Genomic DNA, 26,976 nt, shown 5'->3' with positions numbered 1-26,976 from the left:
TACATGAAAAACCTCGAAGTCCGCTTATGATCTTTGGCTTTTTCCAAAATTTTTACAGAGATGTGTGTATCAGGAAAGGAAGATTAAAGGCTGGTAAACACAAGGAACATGCTGTTTATCCAATAATAATTCGCTAAATATGAATGTTGGTGCCAAAATTATCCTTTTTTGTGCCTTTATTAGACACCATTATTCTGGCAATAGGGAAAAGGATTACTGTGCAATATAATGCTTGATGACTATTTTTAGTGTATGTTTTCATGTTTCTAGGTCTACCACCAAATACCAACCATGGTGGGGCAGTTTAAACAATATATATATGGTTCTCAAGATTTAATGTATGTTTTCAGGTCTAGCAGCCAATACCAGCCACGGTGGGGCAGTTTACACACGCTGGGGTAGAACAACTTGTTCACCACATTCAAAGCTTTTGTACAAAGGTAAGTGAAGTTCTATTCAGCTTTAAAATAATAATATAATAATAATAATAATAAAAGGGGTGTTTGTATATATGTACATACGTATATATTTTTTCATAATTGACAAAGTGACTGATATTATAACTAATTTTCATACCTATAGGGATATCAGCTGGAACCTTTTACACCAAAACTGGAGGAGGCAGTAATTACCTGTGTTTGCCACAGACACCAGAGTGGGGGAGATACCAAGATGGAGGACAAAGTACTGGTTCTTACATACATGGTGTGAAATATAACTTTATTTATCAAAATATATTTTCAACATCGAATACAGATCAGAAATTTGTTGACCATGATGCCCCCTGTGCTGTATGCTACACCCAAACACGTCCCAGTCATGTGATGATACCAGCCAAGAAGACATGTCCAGCTGGGTGGACAACAGAGTACAATGGATACCTGGTATCAGAATATGATAAATACCAGAGAACAGAGTTTGTCTGCCTTGATGAAGCTCCAGAAGTGGTAGCTGGAGGCCATGAGAACAAAAATGGTGCCTTGTTCCACATTGCTGAGGCTAAATGTGGTTCCCTCCCCTGTCCACCATATGTGGATGGAAGAGAGCTGGCATGTGTTGTCTGTACTAAATAGAGTCAATGAAAAGAATGGTTTGGCAGTTTTTCTTAGGACTCAATTATGTTGAATTAGAATTTTTGCTAAATATGACCTATCCCATGCAGTTATATATCATATGTAATTTTTGCCTCCTTCAAAAAAGTATTATAGTTAAAGCAATAATAACTCTTCCTTTGAGATTCAAAATTCTGCAAGAAATACATTGTAAACAACGCATGGAAATATATTCTATTATTGTAAAACTAAAATCTATGCTTGGCAATAGAGCTTTCGACGCCTTTCTTCCTGGTCGTTAAGGCATCCGTTGCCAATGATGTTAGGATGTCACGCGGATTCTCGCGTTCATTCGAGCCCAAAATAACTTCTGGCGCGAAAGGCTGATGTAATATACGCAGACGTAAGTTTTTGTATAGTGCGTCGGATAACGAAAAGCCCAGAATAACACACATTGTAGATATAAATGAATTTTGAGCAATAAGACGAATATATCTTATGAATCTTATATTATTGTTATATAGTGGTGTTGTTGTCTGCTTTTCCCGCGGAATTAAGTACAGTAGATCACCAGAAACTATCGCTCGATATCGCGTGACTATGCAGTGTCAGAAAGGGCTCCGTCAGTTAAAATCTCTTAAGAGATTTTAACAAAAAACTAAACGTTTAGGAAAAAAAACCTGGATTAACTTTGAATGCAGGAATGGGGTCGCTGACCATTGGTAAGCACAGGAAAATTGCCATTTCCTCCAGGAAAATCCAATTTTTGGCCAAAACAAAGAGTTATTATGACTTTAAAATATACATGTCAGACTGAGATTTGGCTTTCCATTTAGTACTTTTATAATATCTTTTTACCAAAAACAATTCTCCTTCCAGTGGTTTTTACAGCAATTTAAAAAAAAGTATGAATCAATTTTTAAAGTTATTGAGTGGGCAAATGGACAGACACAGTAATTAGAATTTAATACTTTAATACTCTGAAATACTTTGAACACAGTGAATGTGTCCTAAGAAACAAGACCTAAAAATGAATGGTTAGCACATCTCAATGGTTGAGACAAAGATCAACCAACACTTTCGGGAGGTAAAGCTGTCAAAACGGAGGTGCTGGAAGTATTTTGGGAAAATGAATTTTGGATGTTTAACACTTGTGTACTTAACAATTATGAATTATATTAGAGAGACTTGTAGCATTAATATAAAACTTAAAAAGCACTTAATACATTTACTTAAAGAATAAAAAGAAAATCATTCAAATATGAAAACATGTCACAAGTTTTTTTACCAACATCCAATTGAAAAGATTAATAAAATAAATATCAAGAAGTCTGTACAGCCAAGCTTTCAACTGAAATGGTACTATGTAAAACAGCTAAGCAGCTATCAAATGTTTCTATTGGTAACATTCATTTAAATAATGCAGACTAGGAAAAACAATATTGAGCTGGAAAAAAAAAGCATTCGGTTCAAATTTCTAAATCAAATATTATTACTCTGTATAAATAAATTGATTGAACTTTTAAATCTAGGACTCAATTGTTGAAAAAAACTTAACTGTATAGTCTTTTCCCCACTTTGATCCAATTTGTCAAATATTCACTCGTTTTTTGTTTTTTTTTCAAATTGATATCATGGAAATCTAAAAAACATTAATGAAAATTTTCAGTATTATATCATAATATCATCAATAATAAATAAAATTATCAGAAGGAATAAGGTTGTCAAAAGAATTTTCTAGAGCAGACAAACTATTTTCAATTCTGCCATGATTAAAGGCATGCACAAACACACATACACATATGGGCAGGCACGCGCACACACAAACACATTCCTTGTGGTATTGTACATGTATTTTTTCCAATATAATCCAAGAAAGAAAATGAGCTATTTGTTGTTTTTGCCTTTTTTTTTGAGGGAACCTCTGTATTTCTAGAGTGAACACCACAACCAACTTTTGTTTATTATTAAGCACAGATGTGAGATTACAAAAGCAAATAAATAAATCAACAGCTCTGTAACTTTCCACCACAAGTTTTCAGAGAAAACTTCACTTTTATAAACATTAATTTTACTAATCAGGATGAATGGAAACCAGACACATCAAATCGTATGCAACTTTTAAATTATTAAGGGAGACAAGATCGTGTACACAGTGTGCTTTGACCAGTTGTCTACTTGTTATTTGTATGTACATATTTGTAAAGTCTAACGAACATATAAATATGGAGTTTAGACTCAAAATAAATATATTATTATTATTAAATACTATTTTTAGTAACTAACAGTAGATGCCTAGTGGCACAGAGAGCTAGAGTAAAAATAATTTTTCCTTACACTGCAGGCACATCATAAAAATGAAAGAGAAACTGTTTTCATAGTCACTTAGAATCACAGTGAAACTACATATCCTGTTCATTACAGTCATAACATAAAAATGAAAGTGAAACTGGATATCCAGTGTTCCTCAGCACCAGGAGCCAAAGGCAAGGGTGTTCTGTATGCTACATGGCATCAAAATGAAATTTGTGAGATTCTTGTCTTTTTTCTTTCTGATCTTCTCTCTGAAAAGAAATATTTACAATGAAAATATTGTGGTGAACAAGATCTGTAAAAATTATGTAAAAATATGTAATTTATAAGGAGACAACATGTTTCATACATAAAAAATGCTTATGGTCTTTAGAAAAAACTACCTTTTAACCAAAAAGAAATATGTTTAATCATTACAAATAAAAACACAACTCAAGACTTGAATTCAAAAATAATCTCATTTGGGTTTGTCATTAATCAAAGTAGCATTAACTATCCCAAATTTCAATCAACCTGTAAACTGTGATTGCCTTCTTTAGTTGCCAATGTTATTAGCAACAAACAAACTCTTGAAAGCAATTTAGGCAAATGATAATCCTTAATTCATGAGACAAAGAAAAATGGAAGTCATATTAATTATAACAAATAAATATGTAAATAAATAAACAGAAATAATCAAAATATTGATAGTGAAAATATATAAATTAAAATGAAATAAAATAAAATAAAATAAGAACTCTGACCCATTACCTTCTCTCTCCACTGCAGTAAACCCACTATTCCAGCTATAAAGCCACATGTGCCTGCCAGTGCTGCTCCTGTCAGCATCACCAGGCGACTAGGGGTGACAAATAACTTGTATTTCCATCTGCAATGACACAAAATAGACATTTCTTTTACATGTGGAAAGATAAAATATTCTGTACAAGTGGCTTAGTTAGGGTGGCCTATGGTCCCATTCAGAAAAGGGGACCTACTAACCCGAGGGTAAAATATGGCTGACCCGCTTGAATACTTCCCCACGGGATATCTATTCAGTGTCTATTAGCAGATTTGACGGCAAGCTTTGTTGTGGTTCGCTGTATTTGACCCTCAGACTAATTAGTCCCCTATTCTGATCGGGGCCTGTGTTTGGCCATGTATGATGTTCAGCTAAATGAGACCTCAAAGATAAAGTTCCTGGACTTAGTAGAAAAAAAAGCATCATACAGTGAAGTCAATTGAAGAAAGAATATAATTTTTCCCGCTATAAGGTGTTCCAACTATTAATATTTTTGTTGAAATATAATATTACCCTTTTAATCTAGAAAAAATGTTATTAAACGAACTACTCATTATGAAAAAATGGTAGGCTACAGAATTTATATTAATATTTCAAAAAAGTTTTGGAACTGAAATAAATAGTTTGTTAAATTGCATGATGTACATTGGAAACTAAAAAGCAACTCATGTAAGCATGGAAAAAATACTTTATCCTAACATAGTTTACATATACAGTTATACACATACATTATTGATTTCATTAGAGAGATGTAGTGTTAATTTCTTAAGACACATCACAATGTTTTTATTGTTCCTAAAAAATTGAACTGCTAAATGCCAAGAAAAAGAGTGCCTGGAGGTGCACATTAACCTTAAGAGTATTAATTAATGAGGAAAACTGAGGAGTAAGAGGTTTGTGATTGAATGTGTCACTGGTTATCAAGAGTTACACATGATTTATAGGAAAAATATAAGCTGCTTCCTTAAAACTATCACTAGTCAAATATTTGTAGAAAACCAACTTTCTAAGACCCACATTGTAAACATCTGACATGTCCACTTGATAAATCATGGCTTTAGCAATATAAGAGTTTTCGTTGCCTCGCCCAGGTCAGCATCTTGGCTGCTACAGACTGGTGTACATCATGTATTTTCATGTATTCACTGCCCTTATTGTTACTACTGTCACTGCATCAAGTTTACAACATCATCATGACAGTGCCAGTAATGCCGTGTTGATAAAACTGGTTGAAAGACTAAACAAGCAGGAACAAGAGATGAACAAACTGAGGCAGGAAAACAAACAACTTAAGGTATTTTGTACTGGAAATTCTGCCCAACCCCAACATTGTCAATTTCCTAACTAACTATCACTAAAGCTACTCTTACAACCGGTCGTGCGTGCTTCTACGAGCGGTTTGCGTGCAAAAAATTGGCCAAGTAGTAAGATACACGCACGTGGAGCGTACTATTTTTGGTGGACGCAAACACGACGCAAAGCACGCAGCCCGAAAACTGGCCGGCCAGTTTTTCGCTACGACCTGTCTGCGACAATTAGAACACCTGGAGCACGCTCGTAGCACGCAAGACAAAAGTACTGAGTAAGTGCGCTAGGCGTGCGTGTAACACAGGAAAAGCATGCAGAAATTACGGGGTATTTTACCACGAAGACGTACTTACCACGCAAGAGACTCGTAAGTTTAACTTGCTTTCAATGTACGTGTTAACAAAAAGGGGGGTGAGCGCACTTCCTCCGTGCGTTTATCTTACTTCCAAAGTGCGTGGCGAGTACTACTACCATACCTGTGAAGTGCGTCACACTAAGACGACGCACGTGCCCAGCACGATAAAAGTGCAGGCGATCCCGAGCAACCACTGCCAGCATTGCGTCACGATCTTCGGCCTCCTCTAGCATTAGCAGCTGTAGAAGTCGATGGCGCATCCTTCTTGGAAGTGCCTTTTTGGAAGCCAAAACAGTGAATGATGAAGAGACTCGGTGCTCCCTTTTATATTATTTTGATTATCCGTGCGTTCCACTTCCGTGCTTATTACGTTTCTCTTACTTCGTAAGTACGGTTTCTGAAAACGTACGCTTCACTTGCAATACACGTATGATTATCTCACTCACTGTGTGCGACACGAGTACAGATCGTACGTGCTCCTTACTTCTTCCTACTTCCAAAAAAAGGCGTACAGACCACTTGCGGGCCCCACGTTTAGAGCACGACACACCTACTCATAAAGTACTTACTACTTCGTCCGCTGCGATTTAATTTTCATCCTGCGACAACGCTACGTCTGACGAGAACTCCGAGGACGCACGATCTCTAAGCACGCACGACGGGTTGTAAGAGAGGCTTAAGATTTTACATCTTACCAACCTATGTTGAACAATTTCCATATACTGAAAGTGATAGATCTACTGTATAGTATAAAGACTAATCTAATCTTTTAAATTAGTCAGATATTCAGAAAATCAAGTTAAAGCTTGATGCACAAACTATCATTGGTCCTGAACGAAATGCAACAAACCTTCGCCATGGAAACCATTTTATTACCAAGCGACAAGTGCAGCAAGGAAACTGTAAGCTATATTATTTGTTGGATGTCTTGAACTAACATTTTATACAATTTCGGATAATATTATATTTGACAACAGACACCATATGGTTGAGTATCCACTTGCATCAAGAATCATGTTAAAAAACAGGCAATTCAAGCCACTGTGTCATATATTTTAGTGGTAAGTTCAGGCTGTCTACAAGGACCCCAGGGACCCCCAGGAAGAGATGGCAGGGATGGAAGAGATGGAATCCAGGTAACTTTACTGATCTTCACTTATGACGATTTGCATGACTTTTAGAATAAATTTTCTCTCTTGAATAAAAACGTATGTCAGAGTATATGATTATAATAATTATATAATACTTAACAGTTGCTTATAGAGTATGAAGCCATGGACATGCAACATAAATAAGTAGGAACTGATAGTGAAAAATACCAAATGAATACCATACATGATTTTTTTATGTAGATATGACTTAATTGTAACATTATCCTTTTTTGTTCTCATTGTGGGAAATGACAGAATGTGAACACTTCATTGTTTTTTATCACAAATATCTTAAATTCATCGACAGAACCCAGGTTTAACAGTAGACAGCCTCAAGCAAATCATTGGACTGCTTGGATATCAATCACCACTACAAGGTAATGGTAGGTCTGCTCTCTTTATTATAGCTTAAAGCAGAAAACATTTGTTACCCCATACTTAAGGTCTTATCAAATGATGCCTTTACTTTCTAATCAATAAAATTCTCATTTTATCTAACAAACATTATGAAGAATGATCAATTAGTAGTAACAGTAAAATTTCACAGGCAAAATGAGATGTTAATTCATATTTCAATTTACCTGTACTACTAAGTATTATACAATTATTGATTTTGGGTGAGGTCACCTCTTGGCTAGGTTTTTCCCAAAGTTGACTGATGTCTTGTGAATGGTAAGGTAACTGTCAGAATTGATATGTAATTATGAAATACATTTATTGATTCCACAAAGACAAAGTTATTATCCAAAGAAATTAAAAAAATTACTAATATACACTTTTCAGTTGGCAACTCCTCAAGGAGCAGTGTTCAGGGACCACAGGGATTACCTGGGAGAGATGGTAAAGATGGAATACAGGTAAAACTAATCATGACTGATATATATTCAATAGCTTTGTAATTTAAAATTATGATTGAATATTTATATTAGTTTTGATTTAAAATTAGACAATAATGCAATCTATGAACTATGATATCCAATTCTTGAAATATCAAAAAATAAACATTAAACTGTTTTCTATTTTTTTAATATCATGAAAATGCACAGTCATTTAATAAAAAAAAAATTAAGTGTTCCATGAGATATACTTCTGAAAATGTTCTTGACATGTAATTCCAAATAATCAACTCATAGATAACAGATCTGTAATTGATATCACCAGTTTATAATCCTGTTAACATACATTCCTTTGTGTAATTATAGTATTCCCAATATTTTTGTTCAATTTTCCAAGGGACCACCTGGACCTAAAGGGGACCCAGGATCTCTAACATTGGATACCCTCAAACAAATGCTGGGACAAATTGGAACTCAGATAGGGGTGCCACCTACAGGTTTGTCTGGTGCTTTAACTACATGAATATCTTCCTTTTAGTTTTGTTAATTTTTTTTCAATCTGGGAAATATGTTCTGTATTCCTGTCCACTGACTTCATTTACAGGTTCATTTTTTCCATTTTATTAAAGGTTACGTTTTAGTTAAGAGACAAATAAATGGGACAAGGGTTGGTGTGTAAAAATAAGTTTGATGTCAATTTTGAAAGTGTACATTTTCATGTTATCTGTTCTAAGAGCAATACCAGTCATAGTAGGGTAATGTTCACAATATGGTGGTCTGGGTTTAATGTATGTTTTCAGGTCTGCCGGCCATCAACAATCATGGAGGTGCAGTGTTTACACGTTGGGGCAGAACATCTTGTTCAACACATTCAAAACTTTTGTACAAAGGTAAAATACATGTTACGGTAATACATGGTTTTACTATGGATAATTCAGTATATTGTACTTGTACTATATTTTTTTCAGATTTTATACTTGATCTTCCTCTGCATAAAAAAAGTAAGCAACTAATTATGTAAGGTTACAGTTTTAATTATTTCATTTCCAATTTAAAATAAAAAACATCTGAATAATATAACTTTATCTTTAGGGATAGCTTCTGGAACTGAGTATCTCCAGACTGGAGGAGGCAGTAATTACCTGTGTTTACCACAGACACCAGAGTGGGGGAAATACCAAGATGGAGGGCAAGATTCAGGTTCTTACATACATGGGGTGGAATATCATAATGTAAAACCTAACATATTTTCAACAACCAATACAGGAGGTCAAAATTTTGCTGAGCATGATGCCCCCTGTGCTGTATACTACACCCAAACACGCCCCAGTCATGTGATGATACCAGCCAAGAAGACATGTCCAGCTGGGTGGACAACAGAGTACAATGGATACCTGGTATCAGAACATAATAGTCACGGTAACCACAGAACAGAGTTTGTCTGCCTTGATGAAGCTCCAGAAGTGGTAGCTGGTGGTCATAAAAGCACAAATGGTGCCCTGTTTTACACTGCTGAGGTTAAATGTGGTACTCTCACCTGTCCACCATATGTGGATGGAAGAGAACTGGCTTGTGTTGTCTGTACTAAATAGTGACAATACCAAGACTGACCTGTGTTGTCTGTATTGAACAGTAACCATACAAAAGAACTGTTTGACTGTGTTGTTTTTTCAATAATGACTTTAGGAATTGCTTTTATGTTGAAATCAAGGTTACTGCAGTGGCATTTCTAAGAAACATGTTGTATGAGCCACATATAATAATATTAATTATAAATTTTGCCTGAACTATGGAAGCATAATTCAAACGAATCCTGATCAGACAAACCTGTTTGTGAGTCAGACCTATTGTGACATTAACTGTAAAAGCCAATGATCTGAGTATATATATTTCCCCAACAGAAACAGATAAGTGTGAGAGGGTTGTATTCACTTTTAACAGCCTCCCATTTGACACCTGTGTCATACCTAGACATCTTACCTGCTGGGTTCACCCCAGGGGGAATGGTATCACCACTAGCTGGGAGTTGGGAATCACCTGTGACACACTTAGACATCTTACCTGTTGGGTTCACCCCGGGGGAATGGTATCACCACTAGCTGGGAGTTAGGAATCACCTGTGACACACTTAGACATCTTACCTGTTGGGTTCACCCTGGGGGAATGGTATCACCACCAGCTGGGAGTTAGGAATCACCTGTGACACACTTAGACATCTTACCTGTTGGGTTCACCCTGGGGGAATGGTATCACCACCAGCTGGGAGTTGGGTATCACAGAGGTCCAGGTGCTGTTCAGTAAAGGCTGCAAATACATACAAATAAATTCCAATGACTTTTTGAATGATTCTTATAAAAAATGCAGTTGCATGTTTAATAACATTTAGTACACAAACCACATACACATGCATGTAATTACACATATATGTTAACATAGTTAAAATGGAGGTGATTATTCATAGAAAGAATCACGCTGTGTTTATCTCACAACGGCCTTTCATTGTCTCAGAAAGTACAACTTAGGACAAGAAGTTTATAGGTTTTGTTTATTAGGTATTTGATACAATATTTTATCTGTGATTTAAGTGATTTTTTTATATTTAATATCTAAAGATGAAAAGCCTAAGGGCTAAAAAGGACTGAATTGTGAAATGCAACAACAAAATGAAAATCATCACATTGAACACCAGCATTTACGGTTAGGATTTTTACAGTTTGTGAGAAAATTAAGAAAATTAGCATCTGTGTGAGCCAACTTTTGAGCAGTGATTAATTGAAATTGTCCAGCTTATATATGTCATGGTGAAACATTCAAATCTTAAAATCCATAAAAAGTAAAGTAAACAAATTTAAATTAAAAAATAAAAGAAGCTTTCGAAAGCCTAAGATGGCCAAGAGTTTTGTTTCTTGCTGACTGAAAATCAGAATTAATCTAACATAATGAGTGGATGAAAAATATGAAAATGACATTAAATTTTAGGAGTAAACCATGAAAAAAAAGGTATTTTAATTTTCTGAAGACAGTTTTTAATTAGCAATAAAAAGTCAAAGCCATCTTTTGGGTTGGGGTATATCCATCACAAAAAGTTACCTAAAAGGCAAACACTGAGGTGAGCATCTTTTTTTATTATTACTCATTCGATCATTTATTTGAACTACAAACAGAGCAGTCTTACCTGACCCTTGGGTTGTGGTATCCCCACAGCTAACGTGTCCACAAAGTTTGGCATCTCTGCCAGGCCAAACAGTGTGTAAGGTAACTGTAGAGAGAAATGGGCAGACTGTGACAGCTGGCCAGCTGAAATAACCAGAACCACTCCAGGTTATAACCACTTATTTTTAAGTTAAGACAAATATCTAGCCCAATTTATAAATCAAAAGAGAGAGTTAACACAATAATACAGTTAAGAATATAATAACTGAAAGACAATACTTATAAGAATACTAGCAAGATTGTCCTGTCAAACACACACACACACACTCACACACCCTCACCTAGCCCTCTCTCTGGTGTGCCATCTGGCCTGGTACTGTAGTATTCTATGGTGGGGCCTGGCTGGTTCACACCATATGACTGAAAATATATCACACAAAACATCTACATAATATCAAAGGGTTCACTTTGATTAATTTTACTGGAATTTTGGTACACAACAAATAACAGGCAACCAAATAACATTTTTATTTATAATGTTTAACTTACTGGATGATGCCTGGATATAAATATATACACGGTTATAAGAAAACCTGAGATATACTTACAGCTTTCCCTCCATTTGTACAGTTGCCATAACACTGTCCTGTTAGCACTGTAATTACAATGGTAAAAAATATTTCAGTTAGTGGAATTTAAAAGACCAGATAAGGCAGATATCACGGAAAGACATGATAGGTTTCCTTAGTTTTTCAATATAATATTTAAATTTTCATCATCAAATATTTAATTTTTTGTTTAATGTAGATAACAATATCAAATGAGCCAAAATACATATTATGAATTTGACTTCTTATTTATAGAAATTACCCACAAAATTGAAAATTAAAGTAAAAAAGTATAAGAATATTTGTTTATGAGCAGTGTTATTGACACAGTTTACTTCTCAACAGAGTCACCCAACTGTGTTTATGCTGTTATATATGTATAAATTGGGCCTCTCTTAACATTAATATGATAAAAACAGGTATATGATACAACACACTATAATTTATCAAATCTTGACAGTGAAAGCTACTTTATTATTATAATGTATATACACATAATGTTCATTTCACAACAACTGCACCAAGTGAATCTGGTAAAAATCAAAAAAATGTGACAAGCAATGCAATATAATTATGGTGTACCATAGTAAATCAGTGTAAGACAATACACCAAATCTGGCTACAATTTTATAATTATAATATATAATAAAGTGGCCATCTTTAATAGTTAAATAATAATAATAACAATTAATATCTTACCCATAACTTTTATAAAGCAAGCATCTAAATCAAGGCCATTCTTCAATGCATAAAGCCTTACACCAGAGGTTGTCTGACTAGAAACAATTATATCCAAATGTCCCTGTGAAATAAAACAATGGCATAACATATGTGAACAAAATGTTCAACCATTTAGCTGAATGAAATCTTATACCAGAAGAGGATGAATGCATTGTTTTTTCAGATTCCTAATGATCTTAGTTTTCATTTCTTTTTCACTGATATATTAAGTGTTTATACCGAGTTCTCATTTTATAACTTATAAAAGTCCTATTAAACCATAAATCTTAGACCATTATTTTACTTTCCACTTTCACAGTCCACCATTATAAAACAATTTTATACTCTCTCTCTCTCTGCATGCATGTGTATTTCACAAACCTCCTGATATATATCAAAGAATGCAGCTACTAAAGGGCTGTTGACATCTCCTAGCCCAAGTGTCCACTGTACTTGAAATGTTCTCCCCAGTGCCTGGCACTCTTCTGATGTACACGGTATGTTATTGAGAAGAAACACTCTCGATTGCAATACCCTGGAAAGGCATTCAACTGTCTGACAAACAAGCCACAATAAAAACATAAAATAATATACCTTTTGATTAATATTAGGAACTGCTACATTTAACAAACTTCTAGTACATTTATATAAATTAAGAAGTAAAATAAAAGCAAATTATTCACTGAATCCAGCCATTTAAAATGGTTATGCTATACTCAATTTAAAAACTAAAATTAAAAATTATAAAATTTTCATTAATTTTATTGCACAGTTTTTAGCACCAAATCCCTAAATGACAACCGAAGCCTGCTCAAGCAATAGAAATCAAGATAAATATCCAATAAAGCCCCTATTCAGATATGATCTGTACTTAAGAGCTTTAAATCAAATGCAGATATGAGACAGTGTTAAAAGTACATAGCAATGACAATCAAGTACCCACAGTTGCAGGGAATGGCTTTATAAAAGAGCTCACAAGGCACCTGCTTGATTCTAGTTTTAACCTAAATCATCAGACTCTGAGTTAAAAAAAAAACTCACTCAGATTCCCTCCCAGATGAGTAAAGAATTGCCAGAAGATCTGGAAAACCATCATGGTCATAGTCACCTACTCTCAGTGACACAGGTAACTTGATGTTATTGTAAGAATTCTTGGTTGGTGGCTTAAAACCCCAGATCACTCCATTATTATCTTTGAAACTTACAGGCAACTTGATCCACTGAAGGATAAAAAAATGATGACTGAAGTTGAAATGTGGTTCACTTTTTCTTTTCAGGAAAAAAGGAGCATAATTATTGCAAACTGTAAACCTTAAGCTTACTTTCATACATACTCAGTGTTTTTTGCTTTTAAAAAAGGCTTTTAAAAATCAAGAATTAAAATTCTGAAAAAAATTTGTCATTCTACCTTTTCATCAGTAAATACAAAAATCTGGCTATTTCCACAATTTGAGTCTGAACATACAGGCACCAGATGTTCCATCTCTCCTCTGCCACCTGAAAGAAATTAAAATAATCATTACACCAAATGCTTATTTATTAACACTATCTTAGCATAGACACATCTGTAATATAAAGAGGAAGGGAATTTTGATCCAATTTGGAATATAACAGGAACGCTTAATTTGTCAACCACTATCAAATAGGCTGAATGCAGTGTGATTTAGAATTAAATATTTCCTTTCAAAATATTCTTGTAGATCTATATTTAATTAGAAACAAATGGAAATAGATCATTCTCGTAAAAGGTTCTAGCAAGTTTTAGGTCTACAAACCAATTCAGTCATTAAATCATTATAATCATAAATTCCAATATTTGTCTCAAACATAATAAAATTTTCTTACTAAATTAAATACAAGATTATGTTCAACATTAAAGGTAATTAAAAGTAATTGCCCCTCTCTGCTGAGTTGCACAATTTGGCAAATTCTAAAACACTGTCTTGAACAGAACAATGTCTGACATATACAGATCTTTCCTTACCAAAATCTCCAAAAACACTCTGTCCAATAAGCATCTGGCTGCCAGAGAAAGCACCTGCTCTCACTGTCCTGGTGTAAGTTAACTCTCCATCTTTATTCAGCCAGTATTCAAAACTTCCATTGGATGTAGTTACAAATAGATCTGAAAATATAAACAAACCAGTGATATACTGGGGTAATAGTGATTGGATCAAATTAAAAGCATCATGCACTGTCTGTTCATTTCAGGTCATTCTAAACCAGTATTCAATAACAGTACAGTATAATGCTACGTTTTTGATATTAAAGTACATTTTCTTATATTCACTGTGGCAACATAAAATAATATCAAAAACAAAAGATGATCACATTTCATATGAAATATCATCCTCAATCAACTTTTTATCCTCAATCAACATAAGGAATTTCATCCTCAATGTTTAAATTTTTGAGCTAGTAACTAAGTAGGGTTCATTCTCTCATCCAGAGTGATATACCAAAGTTCAATAAAGTTCAATAACTTCAACTTCAACAGTTCACAACCTTTTGAACTGAAATATTGTACATATTTCTGATATATTATTGTTGGTCAAATTTCCAGTGTTAAAGTGAAACAGTTTTGATACTGACATCGTAGCAAAACCACGACAGGTCTCTAGACTGCCAGATACAGGCACGTGTCAGAAGTCACATGGTCTGGTAGACCTTTTTTTTTTACTTAAGATTTTATTTTTGGTGTGCCAAAATTTAAACAAGGCAGCAAAGCTGTCAAATGTACAGACAAAAAACAGAAAATAAAGATGCAAAAAAAGGTCATTTTGTCAATTTTGATGCAATAATAAATAATGCTCATAATAGCACTGTCAGTCAACACTGAATTTTAATCATGCACAACAGGTAACATGGTCAATAACAGGAGCGGACCCTGAGATATTTTCTGACAGTATTCCAAAGTATCTATGTTGATCCATCCTCCATTTTGATGGTCTTCCAACAGAAAAAACTAGATACCAGTCAATATAAACTTAATAACCTGTCTTCAAGAAGACCCAGAAGATGGTCTCAATCCACCCCTTCAATAAGATTACAGTTTCAGGACCATGAAAGACTATAGTCACATGATGAAAGTCTCAATATTTGAAAAATGATGACAGCGCATAAAATAATTTTATATAATGTTTAAAGACATAAAAAACAATACAATTGCTTATGTGGAAATACAGAAAATGTGCAGAGCCTCGAGTGGACGAGAGTTAAAAGTCACAAATGCAAGTGTTTGAGAAAAAATTGTAAAGGAAAACATAACAAAACTAGAAAACCACCGAGAGTGCAGACCTCTGCCAAGGCAGCAATTGTTGATTATTGTTGATTATTGATTGATTATTGAGCCAGACCACCACTAAAAACTAATCATTGTCCTCTTTGGCCCAATTCTGACAGTTCCTGAAAATTTCAGCAAAATCGGGCCATAACTTTTTGAGTTATGTTGATGACAGACAAACAGGGGTGAAAATATAACCTCCTAGGCAGAGCCTGAGGTAATAATATAATTTCAATGAAGCTGCTATTCAAACTTTTAATCTTTGATTATATATATAATAACCTGCATAATTATCACTGCTTCCTTAATATTAATCTAGCAGAGAGCTTAACTTTTGGGAGTTTACAAGGAAATATCAACAAGTGTGCTTTATGTAATCTCCTTTAATGGCCTATCAATTAGGCAAATGACTTTATAACTCAGAAATTAGCTAAGTGATACCCAAGGGATATTAACAGACTGACCCTCTCAAAGGTCTTTCAGGCCCATAAGTCACATCTTAAGAAAAGCACAAAACAATAATGCACAAAATAGGAGACTACCAATTCTGATGCAATAATACATTATGTTTTACTGCACAGTCAACATCAAATTTTAATTATGCACAACAGGTAACAACGACGAAAGTAAAAGCATAAGGCTTCAGGCCCATCAGAGTTCAAGTTTATACTTAGAAAGTGCAAGAATGAGAAAAATGAAAATTTCACACAAAATTGCATAAATTCAATAATAAATGATAACCCAATTGACCTGGCTTTCTAATTTGAACTGCATGCCAATCCTAAAAATCATACTTGTAAGTTAAAAATAATAATAAGTAACACAGTTTTCTTTTCATAATGTTTGCAGTAGCAATGCAAAAATATTGTTGTCAATTTTGATGTAACATTACATAATAAATTATAGAATAATTATCACCAATCTTTGATCATTGACAATAAATAGAATGGACATGTAGAAAATTTGATTACCATTCGGCTTCATGTCCATGGGAGCTCCGAGTCCCACAATGAATATGCCAAAAAGATAATGAATATTTCACTCAAATGTATAACTTCCAGAAAAAGAAGCCAATTAGACTGCTTTTCCAACTCATTCTGCATTTTGGTCCTGTGTTTCTTTTTTAAAGGTTTGACAGTCATAACACGGTTTTCCCATAATGCTCATCATAGCAGCAGCACCAAAAATTGTGTTTTCTTCTATTTTGATGCAATATTACATAATGCTTAACAGCATAATGACCATCAATTTTTAATAATAGAATATTAGTAACATGGACATTCAGAAAACGTGACAAGCAAAGGTCTTCAGGATCATGGAACATCAAAGTCACACCTTGAAAATGCCAATAAGTGAAAAATTAAATTTTCACAAAAAACTGTTTAACTGCCAGAAAAAATTACCAAACAGACTGCATTGCCAACTGAAGCTGTATTTTAGACCCATGTTTCTTTCCTGTAAGTTTGAGAACGGTAATTGACATGATTTTTGTTAAATGGTCATTATGAGAGCAGTGCCCAAAATAGGGGTTTCTTCAAATTTTGATGCAATATTATATAATGTTTAACAGCATAATGACCATTAATTTTTAATAATGGAATATTAGTCACATGAACATTCAGAAAACGTGACTAGCAAAGGTCTGCAGGCTCATGGAACTTCAAAGTCACACCTTGAAAATGCCAATATGTGAAAAATTAAATTTTCACAAAAAACTGTTTAACTGCCAGAAAAAATTACCAAACAGACTGCATTGCCTACTGAAGCTGTATTTTAGACCCATGTTTCTTTCCTGTAAGTTTGAAAACAGTAAGTGACATGGTTTTTCTTAAATGGTCATCATGGGAGCAGTGCCCAAAATAGGGGTTTCTTCAAATTTTGATGCAATATTACATAATGTTTAACAGCATAATGACCATCAATTTTTAATCATAAAATATTAGTATCATGGATATTCAGAAAATGTGATTAGCAAAGGTCTGCAGACTCATGAAACTTCAAAGTCACATCTTAAAAATGCCAAAATGTAAACAAGACAGCACTGTTCTGAAATGGGTTTATTTCCATTTTTAACATTTTTTTAACATAAAACAAAATAAACAGTTTGTTGCCATTTTTATATGACCAACTAAGAAAATTGATGAGATGGGAAAAATATCAATAGAACAGTGTTTAATGTCCAATTTCCTCCATTCTGAGATTCTGAACATAGTGGATGATTGAATCTGACAAACTGCAATGATGAGTTTATTACCGTTTTTGACACTTTATTTCACAATACACAATAACAAGTTTACCATCATTTTTACACAATCAATTAACAATGTTGTAAAGATGCAGGAAATATCAAACAAACACTTTTACGTATCTTATTAGTTAAATAATGAGACTGTTAACATGCCTAATAATTGAATCTGAGGAAATGTGAAAAAACAGCATAACTTCTAAAATAAAGGCCCGATCATGCTGATTTTCGAACTTGACCTGCATATTATGAATATCCATCAGTTCAGTTAGTGTCAAGCCAAAAGGTAAAATGTTATTTCACTTATCGTGTTATCGGTGTTGCATATATGCTGAGAAAAGTGAAAAAACAGCGTAACTTCCCTAAAAATGACCCGATCATGCTGATTTTCGAACTTGACCTGCGGATTATGAATATTCATCAGTTTTGTAAGTTTCAAGCCAAAAAGTAAAATGGTTTTCCACTTATCGTGTTATCGGTGCTGCATATATGTTGAAAAAAGTGAAAAAACAGCATAACTTCCCTAAAAATGGCCCGATCATGCTGATTTTCGAACTTGACCTGTGTATTAGGAATATACACCAGTTCTGTAAGTTTCAAGCCAAAAGCAAAAACGGTGTTCCACTTATCGTGTTATCGGTAAAAGTGCACGACGGCGACGATGGCGCCGATGGCGACGACGGCGACGACAGACGCAGATGATGGCTATATGTACAGACACATCTGTGTCTGTACATAAAAAGGTACAATCATGACATTTTCAACACTCATCAAAGACATCATTTTCCTAAGATATTCCAAATTCCATCACAATATCTTCAATACTGTTGAAGTAATTGCGTTTTAAAATTAGCAATATTTTTTCAGTCACCCAGTATATGAGTAATATTACCTGCACTGAGATCATAATTCAGGTCTATAAAAGCATTGGAATGTGGGTTTCTGATTGCACTTAGCCCTGCTGGAGTTGTTATATTTACAGAAGTGAAATTCCGTTTGTTACTGGAAATACAAAGTTCATAATTTTATAATGTAAGTAGCTCCTAAAAGAAAATAAATTCCATTCTTCATGGGCTTGCATGACTTCAGTATACTTTAAATAACAGGCACTCTATTAACATTATAATTTTTTTTTTTTTGCTATTTTTATCTTTATGGATAATCATTTGAATTTATAATAATAATAGCTATTATTTCTTTTTACTGAATCATATAAAGACCTGTTGAGAAAAGGAAACAAATGAAATCTAGGCCTTGTTTCCAGGACCATTTTTAAAATGGTGACAGCTAGTACTGTCAGAAGACAAATAGCTCTTTTTCCCAAATACCATCACATATAATGATGTCTTGGCATTTTTAAATGAACACACCTGGCAGCCACCCAGTACTGTCTTTGGCCTCTCTGATTTACCCCAAACAAATCAGGTATGAAGTCTCCATTCATACTGGAAGAAGATATGAAGGACTATAATCATTATAACTATATATAATTCATAATATATGATAGGATCCTACACATATAAAATCGGTATAGTTGACCTCAATATGGCATTAAGTTTACTTATTTAAGAACTTAAGTTTAAATTGGTCAATATCATTAATTGGGCACATCAGCAAGCAAAGGATTAGAAATGAAATCAGTGCTTTTACTCACAGTATACAGTATGTCGAGTTAACCCAATATCAAACTTAATGAACTTTATTTTCAAACAGATAAAGATTATTTATTGTCTAAACTTTAAAGAAAATTATCTGAGGTTGAGATAACAATATCAATTTTTCTATTAATATGTCTCATTACTTTTGCTGCATACATGTCCTTATGATTTACCAGATTTCAGAATCATCAAGCAATTCTGTACAGTAAAAAAAAAGAGAGAGAGAGAGATTCAATAGACATTTTAAGAGGGCACTTACTCTAACACAAGCGGCTCATCTTGCAACTTTTCTGTAAGATTTGAAACAGCAACTGAAAAAAAGTAATATTGAACTTTTACCTTTTACTGTCTTTAGTGTGCTGGCAATTAACTACTAATAAAATTCAAACCCAACAAGAACAACAAGTTGCCACCAATTTTGTAACATTGTGCCTTGCATGTTGCACCTTTGTGTTTTGCAATATTTTCAACATCTGTTACAATGGTGTCATTCCAGAGAGCCCCCCCCCCCCCCCCCAACTCTCCGGACTCAATACATAATGCAAATTTTGTAGTATGACATGCTACACCCATCAATTCCTAAAAAAAAAAAAAAATTACAGTATCCATAAACGCACTGAATATCCATCACATAACATCCATACCATATACCTAGTCAAGACTAAGACAAAGATTACAGAACTGCTTTCTAAATTCCTGGGTAAAATCTACATCATACATGTGTACCATACACAGGTTTAGCATATCATTACTGTTCAATATGGGTATATGCACCTACACAAAACTTTTCCAAGCCAACTTTTCAGCCGTCATTTGGATGGCTGTCGGTATCACTGGGTGGCCTATATTTTCAAAGATGTCTACACAGCTTATTAATTTTTTTTAAAAATGAAGGCTTTGACTCCCTGAAATTTTGTAGGAAATTACACATTGTAATCCTGGGAAAAACCCTGACCTATAATAATAATACATACATACATACCAATCTGTAGAGAATTCCTGTCTAAATCCATGTAATAGCCATAGTGGACTTCAACAGTGTAAAGGCCAGTGTTGTCCATTATGGTCACTAAGATGTCCATATATAAGTCACCATCATAGTCTCCTGGTACCACACTGCTAATATTGCCTGCTGTGTCAGCAATGGTGACAACACCAGCTACCCGGACATACTGTTTATTTGCCACCGCCAACAGGATGTCTACATTCTTTCCTAGAGTTGAAAGGTTCAACATCATAAAATATGAGTATATATATATATGATATATATATATATATATATAGATATATACTTGCAACAGCTTTTAGGAATATATCTGAGTAACCAAATGATAACAATTCATCCAAAAATCCAGAAAAAAGACATACTATCATTCACAAAAGTAGAACAAGCTTTGTAACATGTGCATGATTTGATAAATTAATGCCAGTACATTTTGAAGATTTTCAGGTATTTGCATCTAGGACAGCAAGAGGATAGCTGTCCTATTATTCATTTTATTTCATTCTTAAGTTTGTAGTTTATTCCATTTAATTTGTTAATGAAAGCTGCACCTTCGAAGAATACACAGTTCCATTCTAGTTGCATATCACATTTTTTTTTACTTCCTTGGTGTCTTGTAGGTATTATTATTATCATGATTACAGTTGTATACGTCATTATGTACCGGTATACGGTAAATAGTGAAAAACATAGGACGAAACTCGCCTCAGTTTTTGGCCTTAAATAGTGGGTACTTTCTACAGTTTCTAGAGTTACAATTTACACGCCAGTTACTTACTGCAATTAATTAGCATGTAAAGCCAAAACAGGCAAGGATGGAACAAAACAAACCTGTGGGCGAGATCAGAAATATATCTGTCTGTTTATCTGCATTAAAATCTCCGAATGCCGCAAGAATCCCATCCTTGCTTTTGCCAAATACTTCGTCTGTGATGTCAGTAAATTGGGCGTTACAGCTACATCCACACAAAAGGCTATTCAGTAAATAAAAAGCAGCGAAAATATTCTTTACACTCATAGTGGCATTTTCCTGCTTAAAATGGATAACATGCTAGCGGTAGATACTGCATAAATTCGTATCGAAGAAAGTCAGAAGTAGGGTTTTGTTAAAATGCCGAATATATCATATATATTAAAAAGCATTAGCATAGGGGCATTAAAAGGTGTAAATTTATAAACATTAGAAAAAAGTAAAATGGATATTTTATTGCTACATATATATTTTCCTAATAATCTAAATTATAATCAAATAGGGGTTGTTTTGGTCTATCTTGAATGACGCATTCTTTTTTCAATTTGCGCAGGCGCAGTTGAACGTAGCAACCACAGCCATCTTACCAGCGCTGACAAAATGGTAAGTGCTTGCAAATTCGGAGTTTTGAAGGTTAAAATTCAATTTTATGTGGTGTAGATGAATATCCTTGGTATATAGTGCACCCATCGGGAATAAGATTATGTTAGCTTCCTCTGAAATTTTCTTTATGTGTCGTTCTGACTAATTATGCGATGAGCTCCAGAATGCACGAATTCACAACAAATGACGATGGTTTCAAACAAACTGCGACAAGACTTGTTTGAATGATACTTTTGCAGTGTTTTCTCCACCCTTTAACACTCTAATTTTAACGTAAGTTATGTAGTGACTTTGATCATTGCATCTGCTATTTAAATGAATTAATTTGGAGATTTTCTAAGCAATGTTGCTTTATCTTTTAAGCCTTTCAGCTCTTTGACCAATAACAATGTGATCACAGCAATTTTCACCCCAGCAATGGCCTCAGCTCTCATAATGTTTGGATGGTGTGACACTTCATATTGAATTATTTAAATTAGTAAATGAATTGTCAAACTTATTATTTGGATGTGTAGACACTGCTCAAAGTCACCACATAAATTAATAATATGGAATGGATATTGAAAATCAAACAGATATATTAGGAGGATACATACTGCAAAAGTTCCTAAATCATTAGTAATGTTTTTCATTTTTAAAGTAGCAGTTTTACAAATAGCTGGTTCCAGACTGAAAAAATAGTCTTAAAAAATAAACCCACTTTACTTCAGTCATTATATCTCTCAAATTTGTATTGAACTTCAAAGTAGCAGTTTTACAAATAGCTGGTTCCAGACTGAAAAAATAGTCTTAAAAAATAAACCCACTTTACTTCAGTCATTATATCTCTCAAATTTGTATTGAACTTCAAATGATTATTTGCTGTCCCTTCTGAAAATAAATTTGAACAAAGTTTCATTTTATTTGGCAGTTATCAGTAGAGTGCATTTCTGAAATGCACCTTAGTGGAGTAGTGAAGAAAATCAAGTGTTTTTAAATTTAACTTGTAGATACACCCCTTAAAATATCATGTTTGTATTTGAGCAGATACCTTGCATATACCAGGCATCATCATCTTTTAAATCAGGAAAAATAATTCCAAGTTTCCTTGACTTTGTGCATTCTAATATATTAGACTACTCTCTGGTGAGTCCAAGATGTCACCCATGACAAGCATATTTAACAATAAGGCAAATCTGAATTTTACTACACCTGTACAAGATCTGATGATGGCAGTTTGGCATGTTTAAGTTGGCATAAATAATACAACCCTTGGCATGCTTTTCATCTAAATTAATTCAACATGGTCAGACCATTTTAGGTTGTTAATAACGAAAGCGCCACGTCTATTTTAATTTATGCTCTTTGCTGACATAGGTTCCTCTGATTTCAACTTACTGATTGAACTTTTGGCACAGAATGGAAAATAAACTACTGTTACTGATTTTGTTGTTGTGCGCTGATCCTGATCATGTAATTTCATTGTCCAGTTAGTGATTTTGCTGGCTACCAGTTGAATGCCAAGTATTTGGATTATCAAACTTAAAGTTACTAAATTGGTAAGATGACTCATGCTTTATTTTCCCTTTCTTATTTCAGGCAGAAATTGAAGAAACTATAAAGAGGCTCCAGGCACACAAGGGAGTTATTGGAGTTATTGTGGTCAGCAGTGAAGGTAATACTTAGAAAAATGATTGCAATAAATTCTCAAGTCTTTAAAACTGATATTATCTGTTATTACTACCAGTTTTTTAAGATGGGACGTCCAGGTGATTTAAGTTAATATTCACCAGCTGCTATTTTCCCATCAGTGTAACACCAAGGGGCAACACAGGAGTCCCACTTCCTCATCTGCATTATAACTTTTGTTGGCTGGCTATTGCTGTCACTTCTCAATTACAACTATTGCATTCTTCTCATTTCTTTTTTCTCTGCTGTGGAAAACATCCAAAGTTAACAATTACTTTCTTTCAGAACAGTTGAATCTCTCTTCTACTACTGCTTCCCCCAAAAACTTTCTCAACTATTCACTAAAATACCCAGTTCATCTTAATAAACGCTCATCTCATTGAGAAAGTTATGATTTCATCAGGTGCATACCTCTGTGTCGTGAAGACACACTGAGTGTTAAGGCAACACAATATTTTTTATCATCCCCCTCTTTTAAAACAATACGGTTACTAGTATCTCAATTCTCAAAACAAAAAAAAAGAGTCAGGACATAACAGTTCAAAAATCAAAACATTGAGTTAAAGCACTGAAATACATGTAAGAGTGAATGAGGCTGATTACCAGTAGAATTGAAAGAAAACCTTAAATTTCTTTATCATTATATTACACTTCAAGTGCCCTTCTTAGCACGTGGACCTCACATTTTTCTACGTTTTATTATATAACTATATATTATAGAGCTCTGGTGTAATTTCTCTCATTAATAAACAGAGTAGTAAGGGACCGCTACATGTTATCACAATTGGCATAATAAGTGAACAGGGACAACTATCACAATTGGCATAATAAGTGAAGATAAAGTTGAACAACTATCACATTTCTCATAATGACAGGAACAACTGTCACATTCATTTGGACTACAAATGGTAATGAGCAATAATGGAATAAACTATTCAAATCTACTACTGGACTTTCATATTAGTCTAGTTGACTGCTGCGTCTCCTTCTCTGAGACTTCAGCTGGTCCACTCAGAATACAGATGAACTATGCTCAGTCCTGTCAGCTTATATGGCCATTGGCTGAAGAAATATTTTTGAAGAATTTTTGCTTTTTTGCTTTTTTATTTATTTATTTCATATTCTCTAGGTATCCCAATCAGGAGCACACTTGATAACTCCACCACTGTCCAGTATGCCACATTGGTTACCTCGTTATGTGGAAAGGCAAGGCATACTGTCAGAGACCTAGATCCAGCAAATGATCTGTCTTTTGTAAGGATTAGATCTAAGAAACACGAGATTATGGTGGCACCGGGTACGTATTGAATTGGCGTCAGAATCTGTTGCTTTAGTTTTGCAAATTTAATGAAGACCTTTCTTGCTGTCGTGCAGTATCATGTGGGAAGCAGCTTTCTGTTGGCGACAGTCCTTGGTGATGGCTCTTAGGTGAAATATGCACAGAAAATGGACTGTGACAACTTCTTTCTCTGGCCAGCTCATAATTTTTTTTCAAAAGCTCTTTAAGAGCATTTTATGTCAGATAAGTAGATTTTGTTAGGTTCACTTTTTTCAATGATTTTTAAAGAGGGATGTGGGTTGAGGGTGAATTTCAACAAGTGTTCAGTCATACAAATTTTAACAAGCCGTCTAACCATAAGTTATGCTGTCCACTGCTCAAATATCCTGTCATAATGACTGCTGGGCAACTGGTTGGCTTAGCCCTCAATTATAAATATCATATTAACATAGTCTTTCAAAAGCTGATTCTTTTTCTTACTTGAAGGGATTATAACTGTTCATTTTGGCCAAGATTTTTCAGACTGTCAGCAGATTTCCAACTTTTTGGGAGTCCAAAATATTATTTTTGAACCCTTTATTTTAGATAGAAATTCTTAAATGTTGCCACTGTGTAGCCATAACCTTTTGTATAATAGATAACTTAGAGAGGAAATGTATTACAATTTAGTTTATATAGGTCATTTATTATGAATCAAGTCAGATGTGCTTGAATTTTATAGTAGTGTGCTACAAATGTTGATATGAAAGCCTGAACTCTAGAAATTTCATCTTTATTCAAAATGTTTGAAGATGACTCAGACAAGTTATCAGTAGCTAATTTTTGTCTCATGAGCATACATGCTGTACTCCTTCCTCTGTAAAATGCGTGCTGGCACACACACACACACACACACACACACACACACACACACACAAACACACACACACAGCAGTTGCAATTTCTTCCCTTTGGCACACAAACTAATACACACTAGACATGTTTTTATTTTTGGGTTTTTTCAAGCAATTTTTAAAGAACTTTTTTAAGCATTGTTTGTTGTAGTTAATGTGATATGATTGCGATTTTTTTTCTTCAAGTTTTATACATAGTACTGTTGAATGTATGACTCCTATGGCCGTGATGATATAGTGGATATACTGGTGATTTTATCTCAAGTTATTCTGTGAATTGTCTATACTGCCATTTGTATTCATTGTGAATTTCTGTAGAACAACTCACTATCCATTAGATATGATATTCAAACAAATTGTTAATCTTGCATTAGGAAGTCAAGCACTTGCATAACAGTGGCAACAGATGACCAGATTAATTAAATGGATTTTCAGATCCCAGATACCAGTATTTTTGTCCTTAATAATACTAAGAATGAAGAAATGAGGAAATGATATGGCGGGGGGTGGGGGGTGGGGGAATCTCTTGCCAACAAATACCAGCTCATTTTAATTTGTAAGGTTAAGTATTTAATATTTATTCAGTTTTTATTTTTCTTTATTTCAGACAAGGACTATCATCTCATTTGTGTCCAGGCGCCATCGGATGCATAAGAAGAGGAATTCGGACATTTCATCTCTGACATCTCTTAACACGCTGAAAAAAAAAAGATGGACGAAAAAGCACATCGTATTGTGCACAGAGATATTTATGTAAATTTACATGTACTTTGTCAATAATCCCTCAGATAACTTTGTAATTAGGATGTGCCAGATGTGTCAACGGCATGCATTGTTTATCACCTAGATCAATTTTTGTCTAGGTGTCAAAAATACACACTTGTAGCTAGGTTTGAAGTTCACACATACATATAAACATGCTTGCAACTACATGTTACATTGTCTCTGTTTCTGACCTGTAATATAAAGCATACAGAGTGAATATTGACACAATGTATGAACAATGTGTTTTTATATACTTCATTATTCTGCAGTAGTTCAGCTTGTTTGAAATCTGTACATTATTTATTTCTTCTGATTGATTCTTTTAAAATCAAACATTTAAAAAAAAATTATTATTATTTTTGCAGTAAATGAAAATTGATATTTAAAATTGCCCAGGCTATCTTTTTTGACATATTTGGAATAAATTATTGTGGTTCAAGAAAAAATTTTTTGTAAGTGGATGATATGACACCTTTCAGGTGAAACCCTAAACAAATGATGTTTTGTTCTTTATTTTGGCGATTCTTACTCAAATCTGTACACAGATAATT

The 26,976-nt window shown here is 34.0% G+C and overlaps 4 protein-coding genes and 1 long non-coding RNA gene across 7 annotated transcripts in view; 4 read left to right on the top strand and 1 right to left on the bottom strand.

Moving 5' to 3' along the window:
- The first annotated feature begins 77 nt into the window (after positions 1-77).
- LOC147762642 (short-chain collagen C4-like) lies at positions 78-1,897 on the top strand. Its single transcript, XM_087010354.1, has 2 exons — positions 78-440; positions 583-1,897. Exons 1-2 carry the CDS (start codon positions 341-343, stop codon positions 1,071-1,073), a joined length of 591 nt encoding a protein of 196 aa, XP_086866480.1. The 5' UTR covers positions 78-340; the 3' UTR covers positions 1,074-1,897.
- A 112-nt stretch (positions 1,898-2,009) lies between these two features.
- On the bottom strand, positions 2,010-21,528 carry LOC106163405 (T-cell immunomodulatory protein). 3 transcript variants are annotated; one of them, XM_087010351.1, is made up of 17 exons: positions 21,298-21,528; positions 20,446-20,676; positions 19,723-19,774; positions 19,176-19,250; positions 18,698-18,807; positions 14,262-14,402; positions 13,686-13,774; positions 13,319-13,497; positions 12,659-12,812; positions 12,257-12,359; positions 11,558-11,604; positions 11,291-11,369; positions 10,972-11,093; positions 10,074-10,100; positions 9,858-9,913; positions 4,116-4,233; positions 2,010-3,616 (listed from the first exon to the last, which is right to left on the bottom strand). In XM_087010351.1, exons 1-17 carry the CDS (start codon positions 21,482-21,484, stop codon positions 3,557-3,559), a joined length of 1,830 nt encoding a protein of 609 aa, XP_086866477.1. In that variant the 5' UTR covers positions 21,485-21,528; the 3' UTR covers positions 2,010-3,556. The 3 variants fall into 3 exon arrangements, 2 of the variants coding, with proteins under 2 accessions (XP_086866477.1, XP_013396437.2); XR_015333739.1 differs by lacking the exon at positions 9,858-9,913 and adding an exon at positions 9,777-9,833 and having other exon boundaries at positions 3,599-3,616; XM_013540983.3 differs by lacking the exon at positions 9,858-9,913 and having other exon boundaries at positions 10,018-10,100.
- LOC147762641 (uncharacterized) lies at positions 7,145-8,345 on the top strand. Its single transcript, XR_015333783.1, has 4 exons — positions 7,145-7,174; positions 7,268-7,337; positions 7,744-7,817; positions 8,194-8,345. It is a non-coding gene; the product is annotated as an uncharacterized LOC147762641 (long non-coding RNA).
- LOC106151509 (short-chain collagen C4-like) lies at positions 8,587-9,531 on the top strand. The gene is made up of 2 exons (XM_087010554.1): positions 8,587-8,686; positions 8,889-9,531. The coding sequence occupies exons 1-2, from the start codon at positions 8,587-8,589 to the stop codon at positions 9,386-9,388; spliced, it is 600 nt and encodes a 199-aa protein (XP_086866680.1). The 3' UTR covers positions 9,389-9,531.
- A 201-nt stretch (positions 21,529-21,729) lies between the features above and the next one.
- LOC106163449 (dynein light chain roadblock-type 2) overlaps positions 21,730-26,976 on the top strand; it is a 5,305-nt gene continuing 58 nt past the window's right edge. The window contains exons 1-4 of the mRNA XM_087011740.1: positions 21,730-21,820; positions 23,399-23,474; positions 24,618-24,785; positions 26,268-26,976. The exon at positions 26,268-26,976 is cut by the window's right edge and continues 58 nt beyond it. Of these exons, the coding sequence (XP_086867866.1) occupies positions 21,818-21,820; positions 23,399-23,474; positions 24,618-24,785; positions 26,268-26,314 (294 nt within the window). The 5' untranslated portion in view covers positions 21,730-21,817 and the 3' untranslated portion in view covers positions 26,315-26,976. The remainder of the gene's footprint in view (positions 21,821-23,398; positions 23,475-24,617; positions 24,786-26,267) is intronic.

This window comes from Lingula anatina, chromosome 4, assembly GCF_051362555.1.
Source record: "Lingula anatina isolate TDL-2025a chromosome 4, LinAna3.0, whole genome shotgun sequence".
NCBI classification, from domain to species: Eukaryota; Metazoa; Brachiopoda; class Lingulata; order Lingulida; family Lingulidae; genus Lingula; species Lingula anatina.
This window is presented reverse-complemented; position numbering and strand designations above follow the sequence as displayed.